General features: G+C 45.1%; 1 protein-coding gene across 1 annotated transcript in view; it reads left to right on the top strand.

Moving 5' to 3' along the window:
• The first annotated feature begins 206 nt into the window (after window positions 1–206).
• Window positions 207–27,047, top strand: part of ALDH1A1 (aldehyde dehydrogenase 1 family member A1) — a 271,085-nt gene continuing 244,244 nt past the window's right edge. The window contains exon 1 of the mRNA XM_086961266.1: window positions 207–366. Within this exon, the coding sequence (XP_086817392.1) occupies window positions 280–366 (87 nt within the window). The 5' untranslated portion in view covers window positions 207–279. The remainder of the gene's footprint in view (window positions 367–27,047) is intronic.

The following is a 27,047-nucleotide window of genomic DNA, read 5'->3' as shown; positions in this document are numbered from 1 at the left end:
TTCAAAGCGGCCTCCATGACGACAAATCACATACCAGAGATACGGTAAGTGGAGACAAAGTTGAAGGATTGCAGCGGGAGGTGTCAACATCAGATACTGCTGCTCTCTTTCCCCTGGCTATGAGTGTTTTCCTCCAATCATAAGTGCGTATGCAAATGTAGTGTAACCGGTCTGAAGTAAAAGGCAAAGGGAAAAAGGCAGTGCTCAGTCAGGCCAAAAATTCCCGGGCTTGTCTAACACAAGGCTGTGTTTATCTGTGTTCCAGGCGAAAGGCTAAACATGTCAACTGAAAGTAAGAAAAAACAAAGCCCGGACCAGAAAGGGCCGCCTGTGCCCCTCAGCGACCTGAAGATCAAATACACAAAGGTGAGTTCGTTTTGCATATTCATGACTCACGAGACACCTGCCTCGTTTGCTTTACAGCTGAAAAGACTCGTGCGCGAGCTTTCCAGTCATGTTTAGACTGTTCCAATGCAAATGTATTGCTTCCTGGGTTTTATGACTTTTCAGCATTTTGACGAACCGGTACACCCCTTATAGATATTTCTGGAGAAATCAGCGAGAACACGTTATCATTGTGTTTTCAAGTATTGCGCTTTGTTCTCGTAGGACCCACGGCTCTTGTTATAAGCATACTCCACTGTGTACACAACATTTACGTACTAAGAGAGAAGCTGTTTCGTCTGTCATTACGTCACTGCTCACTCATCACTCATGTTTGCGAAAATAAAATTGAAGAAACTATGCGGTGCACTGATACTTTAAATACACCAGTGTAATGGCTCTACCACATGTTAAATGCCAGCTGCATAATCACCATGGCCTCACATGAACTGCCCTCCTCTGCAGCCCAGTAAGTACAGTGCGTGAACTGCCGTATAAATCCACGACCAAGGGGCACAGTGGTAACTAAAATGCATTGCGTAGAGGTCAAAAGCCAGTGTAAAGCACTGACGCCAACAGCAAGCAGATAAAAAACATAACAGTCACAAAGAAATGCTATCTCAAGAACAGTCACTGCCCGGTTGTTTGCTCTTTGCTTTGCAGCAGTCCAGTCGCATAACAAGAGAATTTACGGGAACTTTGCCCAAACCGGGCAGCGCGTGACTAGCCTCTGGGCTTTAGACTTGTGACTTTGGACTTGTGGAGCAAAGGGAACCACATGTTGATTAGATGGAAATCAGGAGTGCACATTCCATGAGAACGGACTACTAGGGTTTAGTGTATATTATCAGAGTCAATAACACGCTATGGCCCACCCTGAGCGCGCAGTAACCCGGGGCTTGTCATGGCGCTGCCAGAACGCGGCAGCTGTGAGGAGTCGCTTTGCCAAAGATGAAGCTCAAACGCGAAATCCTGCTAGATATGCTGCCCCGCTGGGCAGTGACTTCAGAGAAACTCTGCGATTTTGAAAGAATATATATGTGTGTTTTGTTAATCTGTAGACACACGCTGACAACACATGCAGATGTTTCCTGCTATTTCCATGCAGCCCAGGAGTGTGGCAGGGCGTTTTGCCACTTGGCCCCTCCTTCCATGCTCTGCTCGATTTGGGCATTCATAATTAGGGTTCTCGGTTTTATGGTATTTATTTTTTGCCATTTCCGTCTATATTCATCCGTATTTATTTTTTGCGAATTTTATCTGTATTTATCTATATTTATTTTGGGTTTTGTGGAAAAATGTAACTGAAATTAGTTTATGTCCACATTTATTTAACCAATAAATATGCGCTCATGCTTGAGTGTCTGCCAGGTTTCAGTGCTGTGAACACCCACATAATATAAATCAGTGCACTTATATGAAAATGTGCACATTTCAGTATCAACCTTGTGCATATGTGCTGCTGTTAAAGCTTCTTTACGAAAATTCCTTTTTTTAACCCACTTATCTATCAATCCACACATGTATTGGCCTGGCAGTCATGGTAGGCAGTATTTAAAATTACTCAAAAGCAACCCAATATCCATTTTTTATCCACATTTAAAAATAGATACAGACAAGAAAATGAATGTTTCCTGTCGGTATATATCTGTACAAATCAGTAACAAAAGAAAACAGGTAGCCTTATTCATAATCCACCAACCTGACCAGTTTGAATGTCAGCAGACCCCATCCTCTTTGAACTGCAGAGCAGGGCTTCTTTGAGTGGGCCTGGTATCACCGGTGCTGAGCACCCCCAGGTTTTAGGTCTCGCCTGAGCCAGCGCGTTCATGCTGTGCTCTGGCGAGACTTACAGTAAGGGCTTCAGAAAATGCTACCACTGTGGCCTAGAGACTGAGTGCATGTGCGCGGGCTCGCGCTTAAGAGCAGAGGCGCCATATGGCTCTCCTCTCTCGTCATGGGCGATCAGCTTTCAAGATACGAGAGCTTTCTTTCACATTCCTGAAGCCGATAGCTTCCTTGTTCTGTTTCATATGAGGGTGAAACCGTCCAAATGATGCCGTTGTGGGGCTGCAGAAATGTACAAGATCTGTGAATAACTTGTAATGTGCCTTTAATCTTTCACTTTTGAGTGCGGTCTGATCAAAGTTGTGTTTTCGAAATTATAGTGGATTTACTTCAGAGGCACGCATTACTGAAGCCCCAGACCGACTGAAATGTATTGCATTCAAAGTGATATAGAACATAATGCTTATACATTGATACGTTAAGCCCATTTAACCGCATCGCTGCTGCGGCGATTTTTGCGCTGTGCGGCTTTTTTCATTCTCCCGCTTTACATGACGAGCTCAGCTCGTCATCAGCACACGCCACCCGTGGCTGATGACGAGCTGAGCTCGTCATCAGCAGCGAAGGGGTTAAAGTGTTGAAATCTAGCTAAAATGTGTTTGTTTGGGTTCTTTATTTGCTTGAGGGACAGTTATGGTCCAATGTGATTTATGATGCAGTATCACGCTATGGTTTAGATTGGCGACGTGTTTGGTGAGTAGACTAGCTGTAATCCTAATTATCACACATGAAACGTGACGTTGTTTGATTTTGCTGCAGCAGTAGGAGTTGCATAGGACTGTTAAGTAGATATTCTAGAAGTCAAGAGACTGTTCCCCAGTGTTCCTGTTTGTCACCTAAATTATTCACCTCTTTGAAAGAAACCCCTAAGCAAGAACCCCCTAATAATCAAGCTCAGTTACACAATATATAGTTTTAGATCTGGCTTTAGCCCAGAACGTTTCATTTTAGTGAAATTATTACACAGCAGCGCTTGCTACTGTTTCGATAGGAAAAGTGCTTTTTTCTTCACTAATAACTGTGGCGCCATTTGATAAATCTGCTCAAAACTAACCCCAAAAAACTTCATCCACCATTGCTCCATCATGGAAAGTTTTTTGTGCCGACCCCTCAACCGTGGCCAGGAAAACAAGCATTGGAATAGCCAATAGGTCTTGCCTTTGGGACCTTATAAGTGTTTAGTTATACAGCACAATATCCTTGGTGCAACAAAATCAACTGTTGCATGGCTAAACACTTAAAAGGTCCCATAAACGACACCTATTGGCTATGCCAATGCTTGTTTAAAGGGGTGCACAAAATGGGTCTCTATCGGGCTCTGTTTTGTGCCCTGTCACACACGGTCCGTTTTTTTCCGGAATGCAGTGACAGCAGGCACATCAATGTGCGCATGCTCATACTTCTCACTAGTGGAGAAGTTACGGCATGACGTCATGCCAGGTGAGCAGTGTAGGGGAAAGGAAATCCTTTGAAGAGAGCCATTTTCTCTCTGGATTTCCCTTCTCTTTTTGAATCTCAGGTGCAGCAACATTGTCGTAGTGTCACCTTGGCTTTTTCAATATTATATACAAGCTTGGAGTATTGAGCATTTGGGAGGCCACTGACCTAACGGAAATTGAACAACAGTTCACGTCACTGGGTTACACGCTGGCAAAAAGAGAAGTGGCTAAGAGCTGGGGGAACATTAACCCACCTCGTGTCACCCTATGGGTCAAAGAAATGGACAGATGTATGCTGGCAGAGACTGAGGTTTACAAGGCAAGGGGATGCCCTAAGAAATGGGATAAGAAGTGGTCACAGTGGAACAAACACAGAGGAGACCTATGTGTGTCACCCACGATCGAAATGGAAATACGTAGGCAAGAGGGACTGGTAGGAGATATGTACTGAATAATCTTGATTGATGTTGAGCTGGAATATTTTGATGGTAACATGCAATATGTCGTTCAATCGTGTAATGTATTACTGTGATTTCAATCAATAAACAAAATTATAAAAAAAAAATATTATATACAAGCCATAGTTGCTGCTTATTTATCTTAGGCAACTAACAACCATTGACAAAGCCAATAGTCCTAACTTCTTGTAGGTATGATGTTACTTGTTGTATCATTTATCTGGATGCAATGATAGAAACATCAATATACAAGTCGGGCGGCACACTATGCTAAACACAGATTTTTAGCTGACGTGTTCTTTAAGCCACACCCTTAATTACATTGGCCACACCCTTTTGAAAGATCACCCAGTTTTTCATCCCACTTGAAGCCCTGCAGCACCGTTTTTTTGCTTAAAAATAGTATGTCACCAAGTAAAGGGGAGCTTCAATGGACAGCTTTTCCCCACACCCCCATTTAACACCTGGCCGGAAAGTGAGTGTGCTTCTCTGTCTTGTTAACGAACCTCAAATTTTTCCCAATACCCTTGACTGTTAGCATGCATAATCATAACCTACTATCGAATACACTTCTAAGCCTGTCTTACACGGTTCTTCTTAACTCGTTCACTCAATTTTGTCCCACAGAGATAATTGACTGATTAGCAAGTAGGGTGATTTATTAAGTGACGATATGACCTCTGCGATGGGTGTAATGTAGATTAAATAATGGTCTAAAATATGGCATTTCAAGAAACCTCAGTGTTATATTTTCAAGGCACATACATTGATTTACTGCTGTAGCGTTTTAAAATGTATTCTTGATATCGCAATTTTATCTGTATCTTTTTACAGAAAATATTTTGATGGCCAAAAGTATCAAGTCTACTTTATTGAAAATGCCAGATTTGAAAAGAAATTTCCCTAAGTTAAAGATTATGGAAATTAGCCCCAGAAATATGTGAACAAAGTTTATGAGAATTCCCAAAGCTGTAATTGAAAACATTTACAATTTTCCCATTCAGTAATTTTAAATGATACAAGTTCAAGACATCCATCAGACTAAAGGCCTGATTTAGATCTTGGTGCGCAGGTTATTATGTCACAACTGTCACTGGCATCCCATCTGCAGAAATATAAATCCCATAGGATATGATGGGATTTATATTTCAGCGGACAAGATATCCGTCACCATTGGGGTAAAGACTCCGCTCAATGGTTTAATGATGATCTAAAAACTTTAAAATTGGAATGTAAACAAGCTGAGAGAAAGTGGAGACGCGACTACAGCGAAATCTCCAAAGCTGCTTGGAAGACTAAGATTCTGGCGTATAAAAATCTCATTAAAAAGTCTAAAGCGGACTATTACTCCACTCTGATCTGCAACGCCACCTCTAACTCGAGGAGCATTTTTAATATCTTAAATAGCGTCACCAATCCGGAGTCTTGCAAGAATGTGATTGTCCCGTCCCAAGAACTCTGTGACAATCTTGCCACCTTCTTTAAAGAGAAAATAGATCTGATCCTGAAAGACTTGGACACCCCTCTTGACACGGATTCCCCTTCTGACCCGGGTTTGGTTCCCTTAGTTGACCAATTACCCGATTCGGCTTTGGCGCCAGAGGTGTCACTGTGCAGGTTTCTGCCACTTACATTTGATTTATTTACCAAGATAGCTAGAGGGATTGTGTCTGGCTCTCCCCTGGACCCGGTGCCCCCTAAAATTTGGAAGGAATTTGAAGATGAGTTTTTCCCCACACTCCATCTCATTTGCAATCAATCCCTGGTGACTGGCACCGTCCCTGCCCATTGGAAACGGGCATTAGTCTCCCCTTTGTTAAAAAAACCTTCCTTAGATCCCGACTGCTCTAAAAACTATCGGCCCATTTCACTGCTGCCGTTCCCCGCCAAGATAGTTGAGCGGGTGGTTAGTAACACTCTTTCCACCCACCTGGAACATCATCTCCTACTTGACGAGGACCAATTCGGCTTTCGGCCCGCTCATGGAACCGAAACAGCTCTTATCTCCGCCATGGATGAACTGCAAAGGCGTGCAGACAGAAGACAGGCTTCATTTTTGATCCTGCTCGATATGTCTGCCGCCTTTGACACAGTAAACCATAAGATCCTACTAAGGCGGTTGGCGGAGGTAGGAGTGAGAGACTCTGCACTGCAATGGTTCCACTCTTTTTTGACTGATAGGCAGCAGGCAGTTTCTATGCCACCTTACCAATCATGCCTTTCTCCGGTGCTGCACGGAGTCCCCCAGGGCTCTGCTATTAGCCCAATTCTTTTTAATGTGTACCTTAGGCCGCTAATTAGGCTTATTAAAGGATTCAGCATTAGAACTGTTAATTATGCCGATGACACGCAGTTGATCCTTTCATTGGAAGGAGAGGACTCCGTCTCCATGGAGGTCTTTCATAATTGTCTACGGAATACGTCAAGTTGGTTAAAGACTAACTCACTTCAGTTTAATGTCGGGAAAACCGAAGTGCTTTATAGCGCTGGAACGAGGATCCCCCGCCCATTTCCTAACAACTTCTGGCCCCCAGAAACAGGCTCTAACGTACAGCCTGCAGAATCTGTCCGCAACCTTGGGGTCATGTTAAACCAAGGACTCAACATGGACACCCATGTGCAGAAAACATCGGCTTGTTGCCTCGCTATCCTTCGCTCACTTAGGAAGGTTTTGCCCCTCTTACCCACTTACACGCGCGCCCAAGTGGTCAGATGTACTATCCTGAGCAGGTTGGACTATTGCAATGCCCTCCTGCTTGGGGCCCCTGAATATCTACTGGACAGGCTTCAAAGGGTTCAATCCGCGGCCGCGAAACTGGCCTTGGGGTGGCCTAGAAGATCTCATGGACCATTGGCCTTGGCAAAGCTACATTGGCTCCCTCTTAGACAAAGAATCCAATTTAAAGCCCTCTGTACAGTTTTTAAGGCTCTTCATGGCTGCGGGTCCAGCCCCTCTACAATCCAAGTTTGTTTGGTATACCCCTACCAGACAACTTCGTTCATCTGATGCTAGACTGGTAGTGGTTCCTAGATTTAAGAAGGTCAGAGCTGGAGGTAGATCCTTTGAGGTGGCTGCCGCCAGACTCTGGAACTCCCTCCCCATCGAGCTTAGGTCCACAAATGGACTCTTGCAGTTCAGAAAAAAGGTGAAAACCTGGCTCTTTCCTTGCTAGCCTTCCTACGCTGTCTGATCTTTACCCCTCGTTGGTCTCTGTCAGCGCCAGGATGCCTGTAATGGTGACGGTTGCGCTTTATAAATTCTCAAAATAAAATAAATAAATTGTGACAGAGTAACCCATCTGCTGAGATCTAAAGGAAGCCCTATGTTAGCTCTGGCAAGTAGAATTATGGGGGTGGGGTATTTGTAATTGATGTGAGGTGAAATATGTAGAGGCTATGGGAGAAACATATCAGGCAGTTGGTTCCAATACTTTTGTAGCAGGGATTTGGGGTCTATATCAACTATTTCCCGCTGCAGGTGGAAGAAAACAAATTCTTGGTAAGAATGTTCGGGCATCCGCAGACATCTTATGAATTCGCAGCTCATTAAGATCTCTGCAGCCCTATGTTGAGGATAGCAATAAGCTAGTCCACTGGGCCCTTTTGGTCTTACTTTGGTGAAAGCTCAAGGTAACCTCCCAAGATTGTTTTGATGGATGGGTTTGGTTTATAGAAAGCTGGTTTACTTCCCTGATTCAAGTACATCACTGATACATTTGCCAAACTGGGTGACTCAGGTAATACCGGGTTGAGAAATGTAGGGGGCAAGGGCATGCTTAATCTCAAATGTAGTAGTAGAAAAGCTTTATTCGAGTTATAGACTCATAAAAGCACAACATACATATTTATAAAAACATCACACTTAATCAAGGCATTTCATCCAATACATTAAAACAGTTGCGCAAGCTTAATCATTGTAAAACAAAACAATATACAAGTAAAACATAGTCAAGAAACATTAGGAGAAACAGAAAGAGCTCTCCGCCTAATGGACCAAGCCCACCCCAGGTACTTTGCTATTCCCATGACAATAGGCTCCTCAAAAGTAGTACAAATAATTCTCTGCGCCTCCGCTGCACTAGATGTCCCAAGGTTCTTGCAGGTAGGGGTTAACCAGACCCTTCTTGGGGAGGCATAAGCCTTACAAGCAAATAGGAAGTGTCCCACACTTTCTTTAGTTGCGCCGCACGCTGGGCAGCACTGGGTATTCAAACTCTTCCACCTGCCTGTTAGATCTCTCAACGGGAGGGAACCAGATCTTAATTGGAAGAACAACTTTCTGTCCATAGGAACAGTTATACTGTCCCAGTAATTTTCTAGTACAGGACACATTTTACTTTCCAGAAAGCGACCTCCCATTGAGTCAGATTTAACCCTTCTCCAAAGCCTCTCGTCTATCCATTCCCAATATAGTGCTTTAAGTGTATTTTTACTTGGGAACACTTCCCCCGACGGATTGTCCCAAAGGTTGGAAAGACCTAGTTCACCTAGCAATACCCTTAGGTTTTTCAGCCATGGTATTTTATGGAATGTATCAATCTTGATTATTGCCAGGAAGCCTTCCCCATAATGCCTAATTTCAGGGGTGGACCAAAGTCGCCTCCAAAATAAGATGGGACGCAGTCTGGCTCGGTCGGTTACCGATCTTCTTCCCAGGTCAAGGCTAAGAGGGACTAAGGGTGTACTCTGGGGCAGTCCCGTAATACCCCTAAGAAACCTGTTCTCAGCTATCTGTAATGAAGTTAAATTGTCAAAACCAAACAGCTCCGCCCCATATAAGGCCGATCCTATTGCCTTGGCATCATATACAGCGAGGACAGGTTTTATGGGTTTAGTTTTGGATCTATTGTGCTCCACCCGTAAGGCCCCCGATATTTGCTGATGTTTCAAGACCGACTTTTCTATGTGGTGGGACCAACCATAATTACTTGCGATTTGTACTCCTAGGTAGGTGAACTCCCTTACGACCTCAAGCCCAATATTATTCAAATGTATCCTAGGGCGAGGCTTCTGTCCTCGGGAAAAAGCCATCAGCTTGGTCTTGCCTATGTTTACTTCCAGGCCATGCTCCTGGCAAAAGTCGTCAAAAATATTCAGGGCCCGTTGCAATCCAGCTGGGGTTTTGGACATTATCAAAGTGTCGTCAGCGAACATCAGGATCGGAACCCTGATGCCCGCCAACGAAGGCGCATCCACACTAGCGTCCTGCATCCTGCTGACTATCCCATTGATATATAATGTGAAGAGCAAGGGCGCCATTGCACAACCTTGGCGCACCCCACGCTCCACAGGAAAGTCAATTGAGGATTGGCCATTTGTCCCCCACTGTACTTTGGCAAAATTGCATTCGTGCAACCTCATAATCAAAGTAAGCAATTCTGCGGGAATGCCTATCTTACTTAACACTGCCCAGAGCTTACCCCTTGGGACTAGGTCGAAGGCAGCCCGCAGGTCGACAAAAGCGACATACAGGCTGCCCCCACCAAGAAGAACCGTCCCCCACCGTAACATAGTAAACCGAAACACCTGGTCGATGGTACTGGTAGCCCTCCGAAAGCCTGCCTGAAAAGGGGAAAGAGAATCATTTTCGTCCACCCAGTCCATAAGTTTGTTTACCACCATCTTCCCAATTACTTTTTGGACGGTGGCAATCAAACTTATGGGCCTGTAATTAGCTGGAAGGGATCGATCTCCTTTTTTGTGGACGGGTATAATAATGGCTCCCTTCCACTGTTCTGGGACTTGCGCACCTTTTGCAATTGCGTTCCCCAATAGGAGCACATATCTGCCCCACCTATTTTTATCATTTTTAAAAACGTCCGAGGGTATCCCATCTAATCCGGGGGCCCTTCCCCCTTGAACGGAGCTAATTACAAGTTCAACTTCCTTGGCGGAAAACAAATCATCCTTGGGAAATACAGCCAAGATTACATCCCCACCACCCCACTCCTTTGTCTCAGCATATTGGGGCCTAAAGTAATTCACCCAGTCGGATTCAGCGACATTATTATCTGGTTTTTTTGGGGTACCGCCTCTGCCCCACTTTACTATCTTCCAGAAAAGCCTGGAATCCTTTGCTCCAGAGGCCTCCTTTAGTTCCTCCCAATACTTCTCATCCCAGTCTTTTTTGGCCAAGGAAATGCTAGTGTTATATTGCTTCCTGGCAGTTTTGATTGCTACCCTGTCCCTGCTTCTGATAGCATTACCCAGTGTTAATCTGGCTGCCCTGCACTGTTGGTTAAACCACCCTGCTGGTTTAGAGGAAGCTGTGCGATTACCCTTACATGTTCTCATAAAGTATGGCTTTAAGGTGGCGAAAAGATTATTGTGGATTTCAGTGATCGCCCTAGATCCTGGCAGTGTGGCACTAGCTAATTCCATGGAAACAATTGCTTTGTCCACTTCAGACCCAATAAAATCCATGGAGGCTGCATTCGCCAACACCGAGGGCCATTTCAATCTACGCATATTATTCGCCATGTCTGGGAGCAACCCATTACTAGCTTGTAGATTAGGCTGAGTGTGCTTCCACCAGGTATGGGTCACACAAAGAGGGTTGTGATCACTTTCTATCCTGCCCTTGACTTCCATGTCACAAACCCCCTGCCAAAGATTAAGACTACAAATAACGTAGTCTATCCTGCTTCTATTGTGACCATTATCATATGTGCACACACCTTCCTTATCTCCCTTTGTTCTACCATTGAGGGCACGCATCCCATATTCTAAACACATAGCATTTAAGGAAAGAATATCTTTTGACCAATGTTTGACAGGGGCAAGATTCAGGGAGGGAACACCCCATAGATTGTCCTCTTCCTGCCCTAATGGGTTTTCGGTACTGTCTAGGGGTTCAAAAGTCCTATTTAAATCCCCAGCTATTACTATTCTGTTCCCAAGGGACTTTGATTGCAGAAAATTAGATAGAGCCTCTAAAGTGGGGGAACTCCCATTATAGCAACCTCTGGCATAGACATTATATAAATCTATCACACCCCACTCTACTGAGGAAATTCGTAGCATTTGAATATCTCTACAGCCCAAGTCCCACATTTTCACAGTAAGTTCGGAACTCTGTCTAATCCAGACTGTGAGGCCTCCTTTGGGTCTGCCCCTAGGACCTCGACATGCCGGAATCGAAAAATTTAGGTAGCCGTGGAGGTAAATAGGATCACAGGCCCAAGTCTCCTGAAAGAGACACAGTTCAAACCCATTAATGAAGTCGGCCCATGATTGTAACATCAACTTACTCCCCAATCCTGCAATGTTCCAAGATACAAAACTTCCTAGAGCAGGGCTATCACTACCCATTATATCAACAATGTGCAATCCCATGGAACTCAATTGTCCACCATCCTCATCTCCCAAGTTGTGATCATTGTCCACAATATTTTGTTCCGTTAACACCTCACCACTCATGTTTTGCATTAAATCCCCGGTATTTTCCTCTACAGATGCAACCTTTTCATCATCCTCTGCCACCTTCAACACAACATCAGCACTCAATGCCGGGGCTTCAGGGACCCAACATGGCTTCCGGTGTGAAATCGATTTACAAAAGGGGGTGGTGATGAACAGAGTGTCTGAATTGAGCAGACCACTCTTACCCAGTCCAAAGATCAGGGCTTGATCCATCACCGTTATTTATCTCACTGCCCCATCCCAGCTCAGAACCTGGCTATATGCAAATCAGTCTGTCCCTGGCCCAGTGCATCATGGGAACAGGGCAGACTAAACTACCAAGCCAATTCTTTACCAGAAAGGAGACAAGCTACCGGGGACCGGTTTCTGGCATTTCAGCCGTCTTCGGCCCGGCTTGCTTGAATCCTGATGGAGCAGTGAGAAAGGGACTCAAATCTGAGTATACCCTGCCACACCTATAGTGGCCAAAATCGATTTACAAAAGGGGGTGGTGATGAACAGAGTGTCTGAATTGAGCAGACCACTCTTACCCAGTCCAAAGATCAGGGCTTGATCCATCACCGTTATTTATCTCACTGCCCCATCCCAGCTCAGAACCTGGCTATATGCAAATCAGTCTGTCCCTGGCCCAGTGCATCATGGGAACAGGGCAGACTAAACTACCAAGCCAATTCTTTACCAGAAAGGAGACAAGCTACCGGGGACCGGTTTCTGGCATTTCAGCCGTCTTCGGCCCGGCTTGCTTGAATCCTGATGGAGCAGTGAGAAAGGGACTCATGTCTGAGTATACCCTGCCACACCTATAGTGGCCAAAATCGATTTACAAAAGGGGGTGGTGATGAACAGAGTGTCTGAATTGAGCAGACCACTCTTACCCAGTCCAAAGATCAGGGCTTGATCCATCACCGTTATTTATCTCACTGCCCCATCCCAGCTCAGAACCTGGCTATATGCAAATCAGTCTGTCCCTGGCCCAGTGCATCATGGGAACAGGGCAGACTAAACTACCAAGCCAATTCTTTACCAGAAAGGAGACAAGCTACCGGGGACCGGTTTCTGGCATTTCAGCCGTCTTCGGCCCGGCTTGCTTGAATCCTGATGGAGCAGTGAGAAAGGGACTCATGTCTGAGTATACCCTGCCACACCTATAGTGGCCAAAATCGATTTACAAAAGGGGGTGGTGATGAACAGAGTGTCTGAATTGAGCAGACCACTCTTACCCAGTCCAAAGATCAGGGCTTGATCCATCACCGTTATTTATCTCACTGCCCCATCCCAGCTCAGAACCTGGCTATATGCAAATCAGTCTGTCCCTGGCCCAGTGCATCATGGGAACAGGGCAGACTAAACTACCAAGCCAATTCTTTACCAGAAAGGAGGCAAGCTACCGGGGACCGGTTTCTGGCATTTCAGCCGTCTTCGGCCCGGCTTGCTTGAATCCTGATGGAGCAGTGAGAAAGGGACTCATGTCTGAGTATACCCTGCCACACCTATAGTGGCCAAAATCGATTTACAAAAGGGCCCTGATCTCTTGACTGGGTGAGAGCTTTCTGCTTAATTCAGAGACTCTGTCCCTCACCACCCCTTGTTGTAAATATTTTTGTCCACCCTAAGCGTGGAAGGGTATTCTCAGATGTGAGACCCTTGCTCATTGCACCATCAGGATTCAAGCAAACCGGGCCGAAGACGGCTGTAATGCCAGAAACCGGTCCCCGGGAGCTTGTTTCCTTCCCAGTGTAAGAATTGGCTTTTGTAGTTTGGTTTGCCCTGTTCCCATCATGCACTGGGACAGGAACAGACTAATTTGCATACAGCCAGGTTCTGAAACTGGGATGGTGCAGTGAGCTAAAAAACGGTGTTGGATCTAGCCCTGATCTCTTGACTGGGTGAGAGCTTTCTGCTTAATTCAGAGACTCTGTCCCTCACCACCCCTTGTTGTAAATATTTTTGTCCACCCTAAGCGTGGAAGGGTATTCTCAGATGTGAGACCCTTGCTCATTGCACCATCAGGATTCAAGCAAACCGGGCCGAAGACGGCTGTAATGCCAGAAACCGGTCCCCGGGAGCTTGTTTCCTTCCCAGTGTAAGAATTGGCTTTTGTAGTTTGGTTTGCCCTGTTCCCATCATGCACTGGGACAGGAACAGACTAATTTGTATACAGCCAGGTTCTGAAACTGGGATGGTGCAGTGAGCTAAAAAACGGTGTTGGATCTAGCCCTGATCTCTTGACTGGGTGAGAGCTTTCTGCTTAATTCAGAGACTCTGTCCCTCACCACCCCTTGTTGTAAATATTTTTGTCCACCCTAAGCGTGGAAGGGTATTCTCAGATGTGAGACCCTTGCTCATTGCACCATCAGGATTCAAGCAAACCGGGCCGAAGACGGCTGTAATGCCAGAAACCGGTCCCCGGGAGCTTGTTTCCTTCCCAGTGTAAGAATTGGCTTTTGTAGTTTAGTTTGCCCTGTTCCCATCATGCACTGGGACAGGAACAGACTAATTTGCATACAGCCAGGTTCTGAAACTGGGATGGTGCAGTGAGCTAAAAAACGGTGTTGGATCTAGCCCTGATCTCTTGACTGGGTGAGAGCTTTCTGCTTAATTCAGAGACTCTGTCCCTCACCACCCCTTGTTGTAAATATTTTTGTCCACCCTAAGCGTGGAAGGGTATTCTCAGATGTGAGACCCTTGCTCATTGCACCATCAGGATTCAAGCAAACCGGGCCGAAGACGGCTGTAATGCCAGAAACCGGTCCCCGGGAGCTTGTTTCCTTCCCAGTGTAAGAATTGGCTTTTGTAGTTTGGTTTGCCTTGTTCCCATCATGCACTGGGACAGGAACAGACTAATTTGCATACAGCCAGGTTCTGAAACTGGGATGGTGCAGTGAGCTAAAAAACGGTGTTGGATCTAGCCCTGATCTCTTGACTGGGTGAGAGCTTTCTGCTTAATTCAGAGACTCTGTCCCTCACCACCCCTTGTTGTAAATATTTTTGTCCACCCTAAGCGTGGAAGGGTATTCTCAGATGTGAGACCCTTGCTCATTGCACCATCAGGATTCAAGCAAACCGGGCCGAAGACGGCTGTAATGCCAGAAACCGGTCCCCGGGAGCTTGTTTCCTTCCCAGTGTAAGAATTGGCTTTTGTAGTTTGGTTTGCCCTGTTCCCATCATGCACTGGGACAGGAACAGACTAATTTGCATACAGCCAGGTTCTGAAACTGGGATGGTGCAGTGAGCTAAAAAACGGTGTTGGATCTAGCCCTGATCTCTTGACTGGGTGAGAGCTTTCTGCTTAATTCAGAGACTCTGTCCCTCACCACCCCTTGTTGTAAATATTTTTGTCCACCCTAAGCGTGGAAGGGTATTCTCAGATGTGAGACCCTTGCTCATTGCACCATCAGGATTCAAGCAAACCGGGCCGAAGACGGCTGTAATGCCAGAAACCGGTCCCCGGGAGCTTGTTTCCTTCCCAGTGTAAGAATTGGCTTTTGTAGTTTGGTTTGCCCTGTTCCCATCATGCACTGGGACAGGAACAGACTAATTTGCATACAGCCAGGTTCTGAAACTGGGATGGTGCAGTGAGCTAAAAAACGGTGTTGGATCTAGCCCTGATCTCTTGACTGGGTGAGAGCTTTCTGCTTAATTCAGAGACTCTGTCCCTCACCACCCCTTGTTGTAAATATTTTTGTCCACCCTAAGCGTGGAAGGGTATTCTCAGATGTGAGACCCTTGCTCATTGCACCATCAGGATTCAAGCAAACCGGGCCGAAGACGGCTGTAATGCCAGAAACCGGTCCCCGGGAGCTTGTTTCCTTCCCAGTGTAAGAATTGGCTTTTGTAGTTTGGTTTGCCCTGTTCCCATCATGCACTGGGACAGGAACAGACTAATTTGCATACAGCCAGGTTCTGAAACTGGGATGGTGCAGTGAGCTAAAAAACGGTGTTGGATCTAGCCCTGATCTCTTGACTGGGTGAGAGCTTTCTGCTTAATTCAGAGACTCTGTCCCTCACCACCCCTTGTTGTAAATATTTGTGTCCACCCTAAGCGTGGAAGGGTATTCTCAGATGTGAGACCCTTGCTCATTGCACCATCAGGATTCAAGCAAACCGGGCCGAAGACGGCTGTAATGCCAGAAACCGGTCCCCGGGAGCTTGTTTCCTTCCCAGTGTAAGAATTGGCTTTTGTAGTTTGGTTTGCCCTGTTCCCATCATGCACTGGGACAGGAACAGACTAATTTGCATACAGCCAGGTTCTGAAACTGGGATGGTGCAGTGAGCTAAAAAACGGTGTTGGATCTAGCCCTGATCTCTTGACTGGGTGAGAGCTTTCTGCTTAATTCAGAGACTCTGTCCCTCACCACCCCTTGTTGTAAATATTCCGGTGTGAAAGGCATCCCCTTATGTTAAGCCTTGGTCAGTATCCCCAGTTCAAACATTGAGTGTCTTCCAGATTATTATAATTTAAACCAATATTTTGGGGTTGCCATTGCAGTAGGGTGGAGGGTGGGGGTGCAATCCTTACCAACGGGGGATTGGTGGAACCATTTAGATTCATGGGCCCACCTTTTAATAAGCATGTTTGCCTTGGGTAAAAAAAAGAAAGATCCACAATGCCAATTCCACCACTACTTGTACCCCAACCCTTCCTTGTTATCCAACCAGCCACCCTGGGGTCTTGAAAATTGATGATAATACAGTCTCCCCCCAAGTTTTTACTGGTGTACCCAATCCAGTCGATCCTCCTTGCCCCTATTATCAACCCGTCCAGCCCCCCCGGTAGTGGTCTGTTTTCCTTCAACCAGTGCATTACTTTGTTTTTGAGCATCTGGAAGGTTTCTCTTTGACCGACTAAAAGAGGTGGAACATTAGTAAGAACCGCCACGAAAGGGTGGGAATCCGGGGTAAGATTCACAGGAGGAATCTTTCGGGGTTGTTTCTCCAAATAAGTCGGTGGTGGTCTATTACCCGGGGCACTAGAACAAGGGTTAGGGATATTTGATTTTTGTTGAGGATTTGTGGATAAAGCTTTGGTTGTCCTGTGGCCATTAAGGCCCTCTGCTCCAATGTTTGTGTGGGGATTGGAAATACTTGGCGTTGGCCGGTGGTTACTTGCAACGGTGTCGCTGTTTTGTAGACCCTTCTTATTCTTGTCCTTTACCATAGGGTTTTGGACCTTAGATACTTCTTCCCTTGCACTAGTGCTCGGGCAGACCTGCTCTGGTGAAATAAGCGGTTGACTTGGTCCCTTTGCCTGGGTCTTACTTATAGTGCAGCCTGCTTGGGGGAATGTTACGACAACAGGCAGATTTTGTGCTTTTTCCGGAATTTCCTGAGCCCTACTAGACTCAGTTATCTTGGGCTGCAATTTAATTAGGGACTTAGTATGGAAAAAATTGTCCAAGGTAGCCTGCTCAAAGTGGTCTAGTCGGCCCATTAACTTATTTACTTTGGCCTCAATGGGTGTCAAAAGCGACCTTAGTAATTTTTCCAACTCAGGTATCAATGAGTCTATTAGAGGAATGTTCACAGCCAACCCGTTCCCCAGGGGGTCACTAAATGGTGGATTAGAACTCTCTAAAACTGCATTGTCCCCCTCATTTAATAAGTCGCCACTTCCACTTACCCCACCATTTGCCTTTTGTGTAAATAAAGGATTTTTTACCACTTTTCTAACCTTGTTAGGAGGTTTGGAAGGATGGGATTTCCTTGGGGCAGTAATCCTTTTCCTTTTTACACATGGTTTTGGGTCTGACATACTAGTTTTAACTATGGTTTTCACTGTAGATGGATGAACAATGGGGTTTATAGGTTGAGATGTGGACAAAGTGGCATTGTCCGATGTATGTAGTGAGCCGTCCTCAATCTCCAAAGTTGGGGGAGAAGTGTTTTGTATTTCAATCACCCCAGGCAAAGTTATAGAGGACAGAGGGGTTACCAATGCCGGATAAGCTTGCGGCAAACGTTTTTCCATGGAACTTTTAAGAAGCTCAATGGACAGCCTACGGTCTGCACGTTTTTCTGCCAGTGAGATCTCTTTGTCTATATCTTGGTTGGGACGATTAAAAAAGAATTTGTCCAAGGGACCTAGAATGGTCGTGCCACCCTCAGTATGGGGAGGTGGTAAGCTAGTGGTATTTAACATGTGGGACATTATTGGTAGGTTTTACAAGTATATAAACACAGTGGGGCACACAATAAAATGAATCAATAGAGTCCCGGAAATCGATGGAAAATAGATCTCAAATCCTACTCGTCAGTGGGGTGGCCCAGCCCGGCCTCCCTCGGCCCCGGACGGCCACAGACGGTCCCGCCCTTGTCCCGCGCTTCTCCCGGGACGCTCCCGCGCGCTCCCGCGCAGCGGCAACAGCTAGTCCTTATGTAGAAGGAAGGTGCTCGTGGGCGGGGCGAACAGGGAGAGCGACCAGGTGGAGGTGATTGCAGCGCAGGGACTCCTGGGCAATGGAGTCCCTGTCCCTCGCCTGGCGCTCGCAGCCCTGTGCTTCCTCCTTCTCCTTCGGTTCCCGTTGTAGCGCTTCGCCAGTTAAAGCGCCTTGTCACGCTAGCGAAGCGGGACCCGCACCGCGGTACCTCGATGTGTCACCAGCAATGCAAACAGTCTTGCAGGGAACGCAGTTAATCCAAGTGGGATGGCAACACGCAAAGGTCTCTCCTCGATCCTATTCAAACGGCGTCTCCCGCTGGGCCAGCAGCTCTCAGGCGCCTTTCACACGGCGCTCAGGGCGGGGCGAACAGGGAGAGCGACCAGGTGGAGGTGATTGCAGCGCAGGGACTCCTGGGCAATGGAGTCCCTGTCCCTCGCTTGGCGCTCGCAGCCCTGTGCTTCCTCCTTCTCCTTCGGTTCCCGTTGTAGCGCTTCGCCAGTTAAAGCGCCTTGTCACGCTAGCGAAGCGGGACCCGCGCAGCGGGTACCGCGAGGTGTCACCAGGAATGCAAACAGTCTTGCAGGGAACGCAGTTAATCCAAGTGGGATGGCAACACGCAAAGGTCTCTCCTCGATCCTATTCAAACGGCGTCTCCCGCTGGGCCAGCAGCTCTCAGGCGCCTTTCACACGGCGCTTAGGGCGGGGCGAACAGGGAGAGCGACCAGGTGGAGGTGATTGCAGCGCAGGGACTCCTGGGCAATGGAGTCCCTGTCCCTCGCCTGGCGCTCGCAGCCCTGTGCTTCCTCCTTCTCCTTTGGTTCCCGTTGTAGCGCTTCGCCAGTTAAAGCGCCTTGTCACGCTAGCGAAGCGGGACCCGCGCAGCGGGTACCGCGAGGTGTCACCAGGAATGCAAACAGTCTTGCAGGGAACGCAGTTAATCCAAGTGGGATGGCAACACGCAAAGGTCTCTCCTCGATCCTATTCAAACGGCGTCTCCCGCTGGGCCAGCAGCTCTCAGGCGCCTTTCACACGGTGCTTAGGGCGGGGCAAACAGGGAGAGCGACCAGGTGGAGGTGATTGCAGCGCAGGGACTCCTGGGCAATGGAGTCACTGTCCCTCGCCTGGCGCTCGCAGCCCTGTGCTTCCTCCTTCTCCTTCGGTTCCCGTTGTAGCGCTTCGCCAGTTAAAGCGCCTTGTCACGCTAGCGAAGCGGGACCCGCGCAGCGGGTATCGCGAGGTGTCACCAGGAATGCAAACAGTCTTGCAGGGAACGCAGTTAATCCAAGTGGGATGGCAACACGCAAATGTCTCTCCTCGATCCTATTCAAACGGCGTCTCCCTTGATTTTTCGACTTAATACACGGGGGTTATGACCAATTAAACTCCAATTTCAATACCCAGAAGACACCGTTCTTATTAGTCTAATGATTTTCCATGTCTCTGAAGTGTCTCCTCTCTCCCGCAAGATACTTTCCGTCTCGTAAACCAGAATACCAGAATTGGAGTTGGAAGCATTGCCTATAGTCACAATGAGGGTTCTACATTATAATAGCATGTTTCCCAGATCCGGAGGCATATTTTGTAGGTGTGAAGAATCTCTTGACTAAATCACTTAACTAAATCATGTAGTGCGTACTAGCCTCTTTTGAATCCCAAACTATGTCCCCTGTTCACAAAGGTACATTTACACACATAGATTTGCTCACATGTGAATTTGCTCATACTTTTTGTTTTTACTACTACTTTTGGCTATTCAACATTTCAGAGTATAACGCTTACTCCAAAGCATAGACTTACATATCACCACCCCTCGAAACTAGGGAATTGAGATAATTTATGAATGTAAAGTTACTGCTAGCAACTTTCCACACACAGAAAATTGTTTCTTTGACATAATAGCTGTGTCATTGTAAACATTTTTTTCGTGTTTAGGTTCGTGAATTATTGCATTAATATGTCAGTGATATAACATTGTTTTTATGCTTTCTAGTTTTTACCTAAAAAGTCTACTTGTTCTTCTGATTTTTACCCATTTAAACACTGTAATAGTAAGAGCTCAAGTGGAGAAAATTGGAATGTCAGAGGGCCAATAAAGGCTGATATACACTTCTGCTCATACATTCCAATGCTCATCTTTCTATTTCTACCTGGTTAATTCGAGCATTTTACACTCAATCGGTGGAATCTTCTAATAGCATTATTTCATTTGTGCCTAAGCATTTATCAATTATTAAGCATATAACTTGACCAGACGACCTTCGACTGGTGCAGCCATTAGCACCAGACTATCTAACCTGGCATTCATTTCATTGACTTTGGACATCTGACAGAATGGAATGACTGTGCAAAAATCCGACTGCCTAACCTTTGCTTCACACAACGATCTCAGCAATTAATGGTTAACTCACTGAGCTCGAGTAGAGCATGCAGTGTTTCAATATTAATATGCAAGTAAGAAATATGTGTCTCAGCTAGTGGAACTGAGCTGCTGACATGTGGTGTGATGGCTTTGATTCCTGGTGAGACAAAGTAAGAACGTTATCTTACTTTGGTCCTTAAACTGGTTTCCATTGGATTAGGTAATGATAAAAAGTGCTATTTATGTTAAGTTATGTTAGTTTTTTAAAGCTCTCAGATTACTCCAGCTGGAGCATCACTGCACTAGGTTTGCTATCCTCCCGGAACAGGAAAGAACACACAAACACAATGCAAAAAGCTAGCAGAGATCCTCAAAGAAGTACAGCATTCAAGACACAGACCAGGGTCAAATCCACTTCTGTCTAGACAGCCAAGTTTTTAGGTTTTTCCCTAAAAATTGCCTCCGCAGGTTCTAGCCTCATTTACAAGGGAAGGGTGCTCCAGTGCTTGGAGGCTGGAAAACCAAATGAACGGCCACCCATCCGAGCTTTCTTAGCACGTGGAATCACAGCAAGTGCTGTACCTGAGGATCAGAGGCTGCGTCCAGGTGAATAGGGTGTCACCTAGTCGAACAGATAGTGAGCCCTGTGTTGCTAAAGATGTTTTGTCAAAGGCACAAAGCCTTAAAGATGATATGTTTATCCAGTGGGAGCTAGGGAAGTTCAGTCAGTGCCGGGGACACAGGTGCTCATCTCAGGATCTTCAAAAGAAGTCAGGCAGCTGCATTTTGCACTCTATGAAGCTTCTGGATCCTGCTCTGGGTGGCTCTGATATAAAGGCTGCTTCAGTAGTCGAGTCTTGAGACCCAAGGGCATGCACTACCAACTTCGTAGTGGCCGACAGAAGCAGGTCAGAGATCTTAGCTAACATTTTAAGCATCGCAAAACCTTTGCCAGCCAGACAGGCTATTTGGTTGTTGAAAGAGAGATCAGCATTGAACCATACTCCAAGGTTTTTCACCTCAGGCTTTGGGATAGGAGTATGGTCTAGCCTCCTCGGACTCCAAGCTGAGGACCACACAGATGGTTGCTTTCAAACTATAAACATCTCTGTTTTGTTGCCATTACGTTTTAGGCAACTAGAGTTCATCCACTGAGCCAGTTCTACCAAGCAGGACCTGAAATGTGTGGCAGTACCTCCTTCGTCCTGAGCAATAGTGATAATCAATTTTGTGTCACAGGCATATGACACCATGGTGACATTGTGTTTGCTGATGTGTTCTGCATGGGGGCTCATATAGATGTTGAATAGCGTGGGGCTTAACTTAGAGCCCTGGGCACCTACTGGGACAGATTTTTCATTATCTTTTCATCAATAAGTAGGGTACAGCCTGGAACAAATACAGCACTTTGGGAAACATTGACATTTTTAATGCGTTTACCCTCCCTATCACTGAAAGATGTGGCACATCTATTCTTTTTAGCTCAACTTCAGTAACCTTAATAAGGGGGGATAATTTTCCTCTACGATTCTATCAACTGAAGCATACATTTTTACCCCTAAATAAATGGCAGAGTCCACAAATCTTGGATCAGACTTAACAATATTTTTAGAACTAATTATCTTTGCCGTCTGGGTCACAGCTGGCAGTGCCTGCTGGGGATTGGAAGTGATAACTGCCAAATCGTCTGCATATACCAAAATTTTATTCACGCGGCCATTACAAACTACAGGGCTTATCCTAGGGCACCCCAATATTTCCTGAATAAGGGGGTCGATATAAAGAGAGAAGAGAATAGGGGAGCACGGGCAACCTTGCCGCGTCCCTCTTTTAATGTTAATTTTGTCCGATCTCTCGCCCATGACCACTACTCGAGCTACTGGGTCCAAATACATAGCCTTAAGAGCTCTAAGGATTTTTTCACCAAACCCTCTCCCTGCAAGAATACCCCAAAGAAAGCTCCAAACAACGCAGTCAAACGCTTTCTCTGCGTCGAGCAGGATCATGGCCATCTCCCCCCGTGGCAGTCTGGGCGTCAAACAGGGCTATTGCTCTACTTGTATGGTCTGTCGTGCCGCGACCAGGGACAAACACATGCTGCCAAGGGGAGACGAGACTGCCAATGATCCTGCCCAACCTCTTAGCCCATATTTTTGAGTAAAGCTTAGTATCCGCGTTAATCAACGAAATCGGGCGGTAGGACCCAGGTTTCTCACTCGGTTTCCCCTTCTTGTGAAAAGTTATTATATTGGTTTCCCTCCATGACTCTGGGACCACCCCAGAACACAACACCCCATTAAATAAATCCACAAACAACGGGATGATCTCGGATTCAATAGACTTGTATACCTCCAGGGGAATCCCGTCTGGGCCTGCAGCCTTACCTGATGCTAATTCCCACAGTGCGGCTATAACCTCACTCTCAGTAATATCCCTATCCAGGTCTCCTCTTGCGGCATCATCCAGGCGGGGACCCTTATCCACACACTCCTCCCCATGATTTCTATCCCGATCTTCCTCATATAGAGCCTTTGATAGAAGTTCTCAAAAACCTTTAGTATATCCTTGGCCTTGGTGTATTCAACCCCATCCGCTCTTATGCAGGAGATTATATTCTTGGCTTTTTCCTGTCTTAGTCGTAGTGCTAGGGCGCTACCAGCTTTCTCCCCTGTTTCATAGCGTTTGGCCCTTGAAGTTTGAAATTCACCGATAGCCTTCTGAGTTATCTCCTTCTGCAACGCAGATTTGACCGTCAGGAGTGCATTTTGGCTATTGCTACTATCACCCCCTGAGGCAATTTCCTTGATGTGTTGTTCTTCTACGAAAGCTAGTTTCCCCATTAATCTCTCCACCTTACACCTATCCTCTCTTCTCAGCCTGGCAGAGCAGCTAATAGATTCCCCCCTTAAGGCTGCTTTAAATGCCTCCCAAACCTCATTGCGGGAGTTGCTGTATTAATTAGCTGCAACAAATTCACCTGACCATTTATTGAGGTGCTCTACAAACCTATTACCACTAGTAATCTCCTTTCGAAGGTCCAGCTTGTCCTTTTCCTTTCTACTTTGCTTCGCTCATACGATAATACCAGAGGATTGTGATCCGAGATTTTATAATACCTACCCTATTAATTTCGGAGGAAGAGATAAAAAAGTAATCCAGCTTAGTATACTTCTGATGAGGGTTTGAAAAGTATGTAAAGCCAGAGTTTTGGGGCTCTTTATCGCTCCAAACATCTTTCAACCCATGTGAGCTGAGAAGAGCCTGTAATGACCTGAAAACTCTGGGTTTTCGCCCAGCATACAGTGCTCCATTCAGCAAATCCACTGAGATATTTACATCTCCACATAATACTGTGGGGGTTGGCCAACTAACTAGTTCTACTTCTAGAAGATCAAAGATCTCAGGGTCATCCATGTTGGACCCATAAACAACACTTAGGGTGAAACCCATTTCCATTTCCGCTATAACCCATCTTCCATAGCTATCCCCTTTGACACGTCTAGCCCCTCCCAAAGATGTCAGGGGTTTAACGATGGAGAACAGTTCCCTGGATGAGTTGTGGGCAGATTCAATTTTATTTGCATTGAAAAGCCTTCAAGAGAGACAGAGTCTTTTATGATAGATTTTCAAGGCCACATAGTAGTCCTCTTTACTGCTGACACTACGGACTTTGCTTCATATGCACTCCAGCCGTTTGCAGTTTTTTTAAAGATAAAAGCTCAGCATTAAACCATTTGGCGGGAGCTTATTTCTATATGCTACATGATCCTCTAATGGGGCAACCTTAATCCACTTATCCAGGAACTGATTGGTCGATTCACTGTCCTTGCCAAACATAAGTTCTTTGGTCTGCAATGCTGCAGTGAAATGCTCTGGGGTATCCTTCACCCACTTCCTGATCTACTTACAATGGTTAAAACAGTAATACTGTGTTGTGAAATACTATGAAAGAAGAAACATGGGCACATTATATGTTTACACATATTCCACCAGAGGTCCCTTAATCATCCCTTAACAATCAGTGGTGTGATTGTGATTTTTAAGACCTGGACCTTGATATACAATATTAACATTGCAGCATGGGAAAGACATGGCCCAGTCAGCAAGGCGTCTGCCATGGAGGCAGAAGCAATGAGGACTTCAAGTCTATGCTACACTCGTGATGCACTGTGTAATTTTGTGTGCGTTTTGCTTACTTTTGTTTCACTAACTAGCATTACGCTACTTGTTACTTTTATACAGAAATAGTGCTAACAGCGAAGGGCAGAACTTTTCTAAGCAATATCAATATTTCATCCAGGTACATTTATACATATGTTTAAATTAAATGAACATTAAATAATGAAGACATCAACATATCTTTAGTTAATAAATACATAATACTTCTTAACAATTCTTTAAAAAAATTCTACCAGCAGTAACCTTTTTTATTTTATGTAATATGTATTGCATCTTGATAAAAGTTATGTATTCTATTAATTTAAATTATTTATATTTTTTGACAAATGCAAACACTTTAATTTCATTTTAAATTAAGTATTGTTTTAAATGTGCAGTAAATGAGAGGAAATGGTGCAAAGAATAGGTACAAAGAATGAGTCCCATGAGGACTGTGTGACTACAGGAGTATCCCCCTCGTTCTCCTAAGATAAATTCTGACAATAGGGAAGCAAATTATCCTCACATTAAATATCTAAATTCAACTATGCCTAACAACCAAACGTTCACGTTTTTAACCATAACAAGGGTACCCTATATTAAAGGAAAACCTAGGTAACCCTAGGTATTTTATTCTAGAAGAGCCTTGTTATGATATATCAAACATGCTCCGTGAGACATGGTTGAGCCCATCCTGGTTTATGGAAACTAGGATGAGGATTTGAAAAAAAACATCAACAATTTCTCTTGGTTTGTTCTCTGTGGGTAGGTTCAAATTGAGGATAAGGATTGCAAAATACCTATTGGTGTGATATATTGACTAGTGAGATGTTATCTTGTATTCAACAAAAAATCTCTTTTCGCTTCCCAAAAATAAAAATCTATTTTTTGATGTGGGATATTTGTTCTATAAATATTCAGAATACATTTTAGTGCCAGCCCTCACACACTAACACTAGGCACAGCTTTCTGAAGCTGTTAAAGAAATACATTAGGCCAAATAAAAAAAAACAAGACATGATCTATCATCAAGAAAGAATCAGCAGTTGCCTATTTTATTCCTCAAATGTTATCAGCAAATGGCCCTTACTCTTCCTGCTAGCCTAGAGAACGTAGGCAGAACTCTTCTCCATGTTCTGTAAGGACCACCGCACTGTCCGCACAGTTCTGATTTAGCGTTGGTTATCCACAGTTGGAAGGGGGCCCACGCGTATGTTTGCCCTTCATTTACCCTCCTCTGCAGATAGGCAGTAACTTGCTAATCAGCAACAGTGAATCTCTAAAGTTCTAAATCCCAACCAACCAGGTTGGGACAGACTTTCCTATATAGAGAGGTTTCTGGGAATGGAATCCCTCTGACAAGTTTGCACCTTCTAGCTTGGTGCCTTCTTGACACCATAAAAGTCAAACTTTCAGGGGCCTCCTCTACAGGACACCTTGTGTATTCCCTTCGGACAAGACATGAAATCTAAGGAATAAGGACAGGAAGTAGAATGGAAAAGTCCTTGTTTGTTTTTCCATTGGTAGCAGCTATCCTCCATCTTTCACTCCCTGTCTCATACCAGAAGATGTTCATGATAATTCAAGGTTACCCATAACAACTGGCACACTGAAGGTGGTATCTACCCATCATTTGTTCGTGCATATTTTTATCTTCATAATCTTAATTGCAAAAACCAGGCACATAATGTTGGCAAGCATTCACAATAACCAAACAAGCACTGGCCAAACTATAAGCTCTGGCCTGGGCAAGCTTTTAATGTTGTTTTTATTTATTATTTTCCAAATCTATGCAATATGCAAATAAAAAGTTAGCAAACATAAAGAAAAGAAAAGAAAGTAGTAGAACAGCAGCACTGACACACCAGCCTTAGCACTGAAGTGCACTGATATATAGTGGACTTAGTGCATGTGAGAAGGCGAAATGGCATTACTTAGTGCACAAAAAGCAATGGATGATGAGGTGTGACCCATTTATTCACGCTGTATGCCGCGGAGGTTGCGAACAAAATGTGAGTGGTACTTGAACGGATCAGTGGACAAAGACAGTTGGCGAAAGCATGAATGTCATTTTATTGGGAATTTTTGAAAATATGAGGAAAAAGCTAAAGCTATTCTATTGCCAAAACGTGGGCGTAGGAAGGCATTTGTTTTCTTCCTGAATACATGAAGGTTACCACATTGTTAAGATCCATTGGTATTTCTTGGTCATAGAAGAGAAGAAATAACAAAAACACCTTTAAGTACAAATTCATTTTTAATTTCAAAACGTTTGATTGAGTTTTAGCATAAATAAAGAAATACATAGAATCCAATCATACCTAAGAGTCTACATAAAATCAGATAGTCATATCATATACAGAGAACAAATGCCCCAACAAAATAAATAAAAGGGGTAAGATCAGTTAGGGAGTTGAATATACAGATTCATTTAAAGTACACATTTAATGTGAGGATGGGCAAAGTTGAAAACTTTGCTGTGGCATATGCAATATAAAAACATGATTTGGCAAACATAAAAACATTCAAAATAAAGAATGAGCGAACAGCCTTGCCACACCGGCATTGGGACTGAAGTGTACTACATTTCTGGCAGCTT

This window comes from Lissotriton vulgaris, chromosome 3_1 (assembly GCF_964263255.1).
Source record: "Lissotriton vulgaris chromosome 3_1, aLisVul1.2, whole genome shotgun sequence".
Classification (NCBI taxonomy): domain Eukaryota; kingdom Metazoa; phylum Chordata; class Amphibia; order Caudata; family Salamandridae; genus Lissotriton; species Lissotriton vulgaris.
This window is presented reverse-complemented; position numbering and strand designations above follow the sequence as displayed.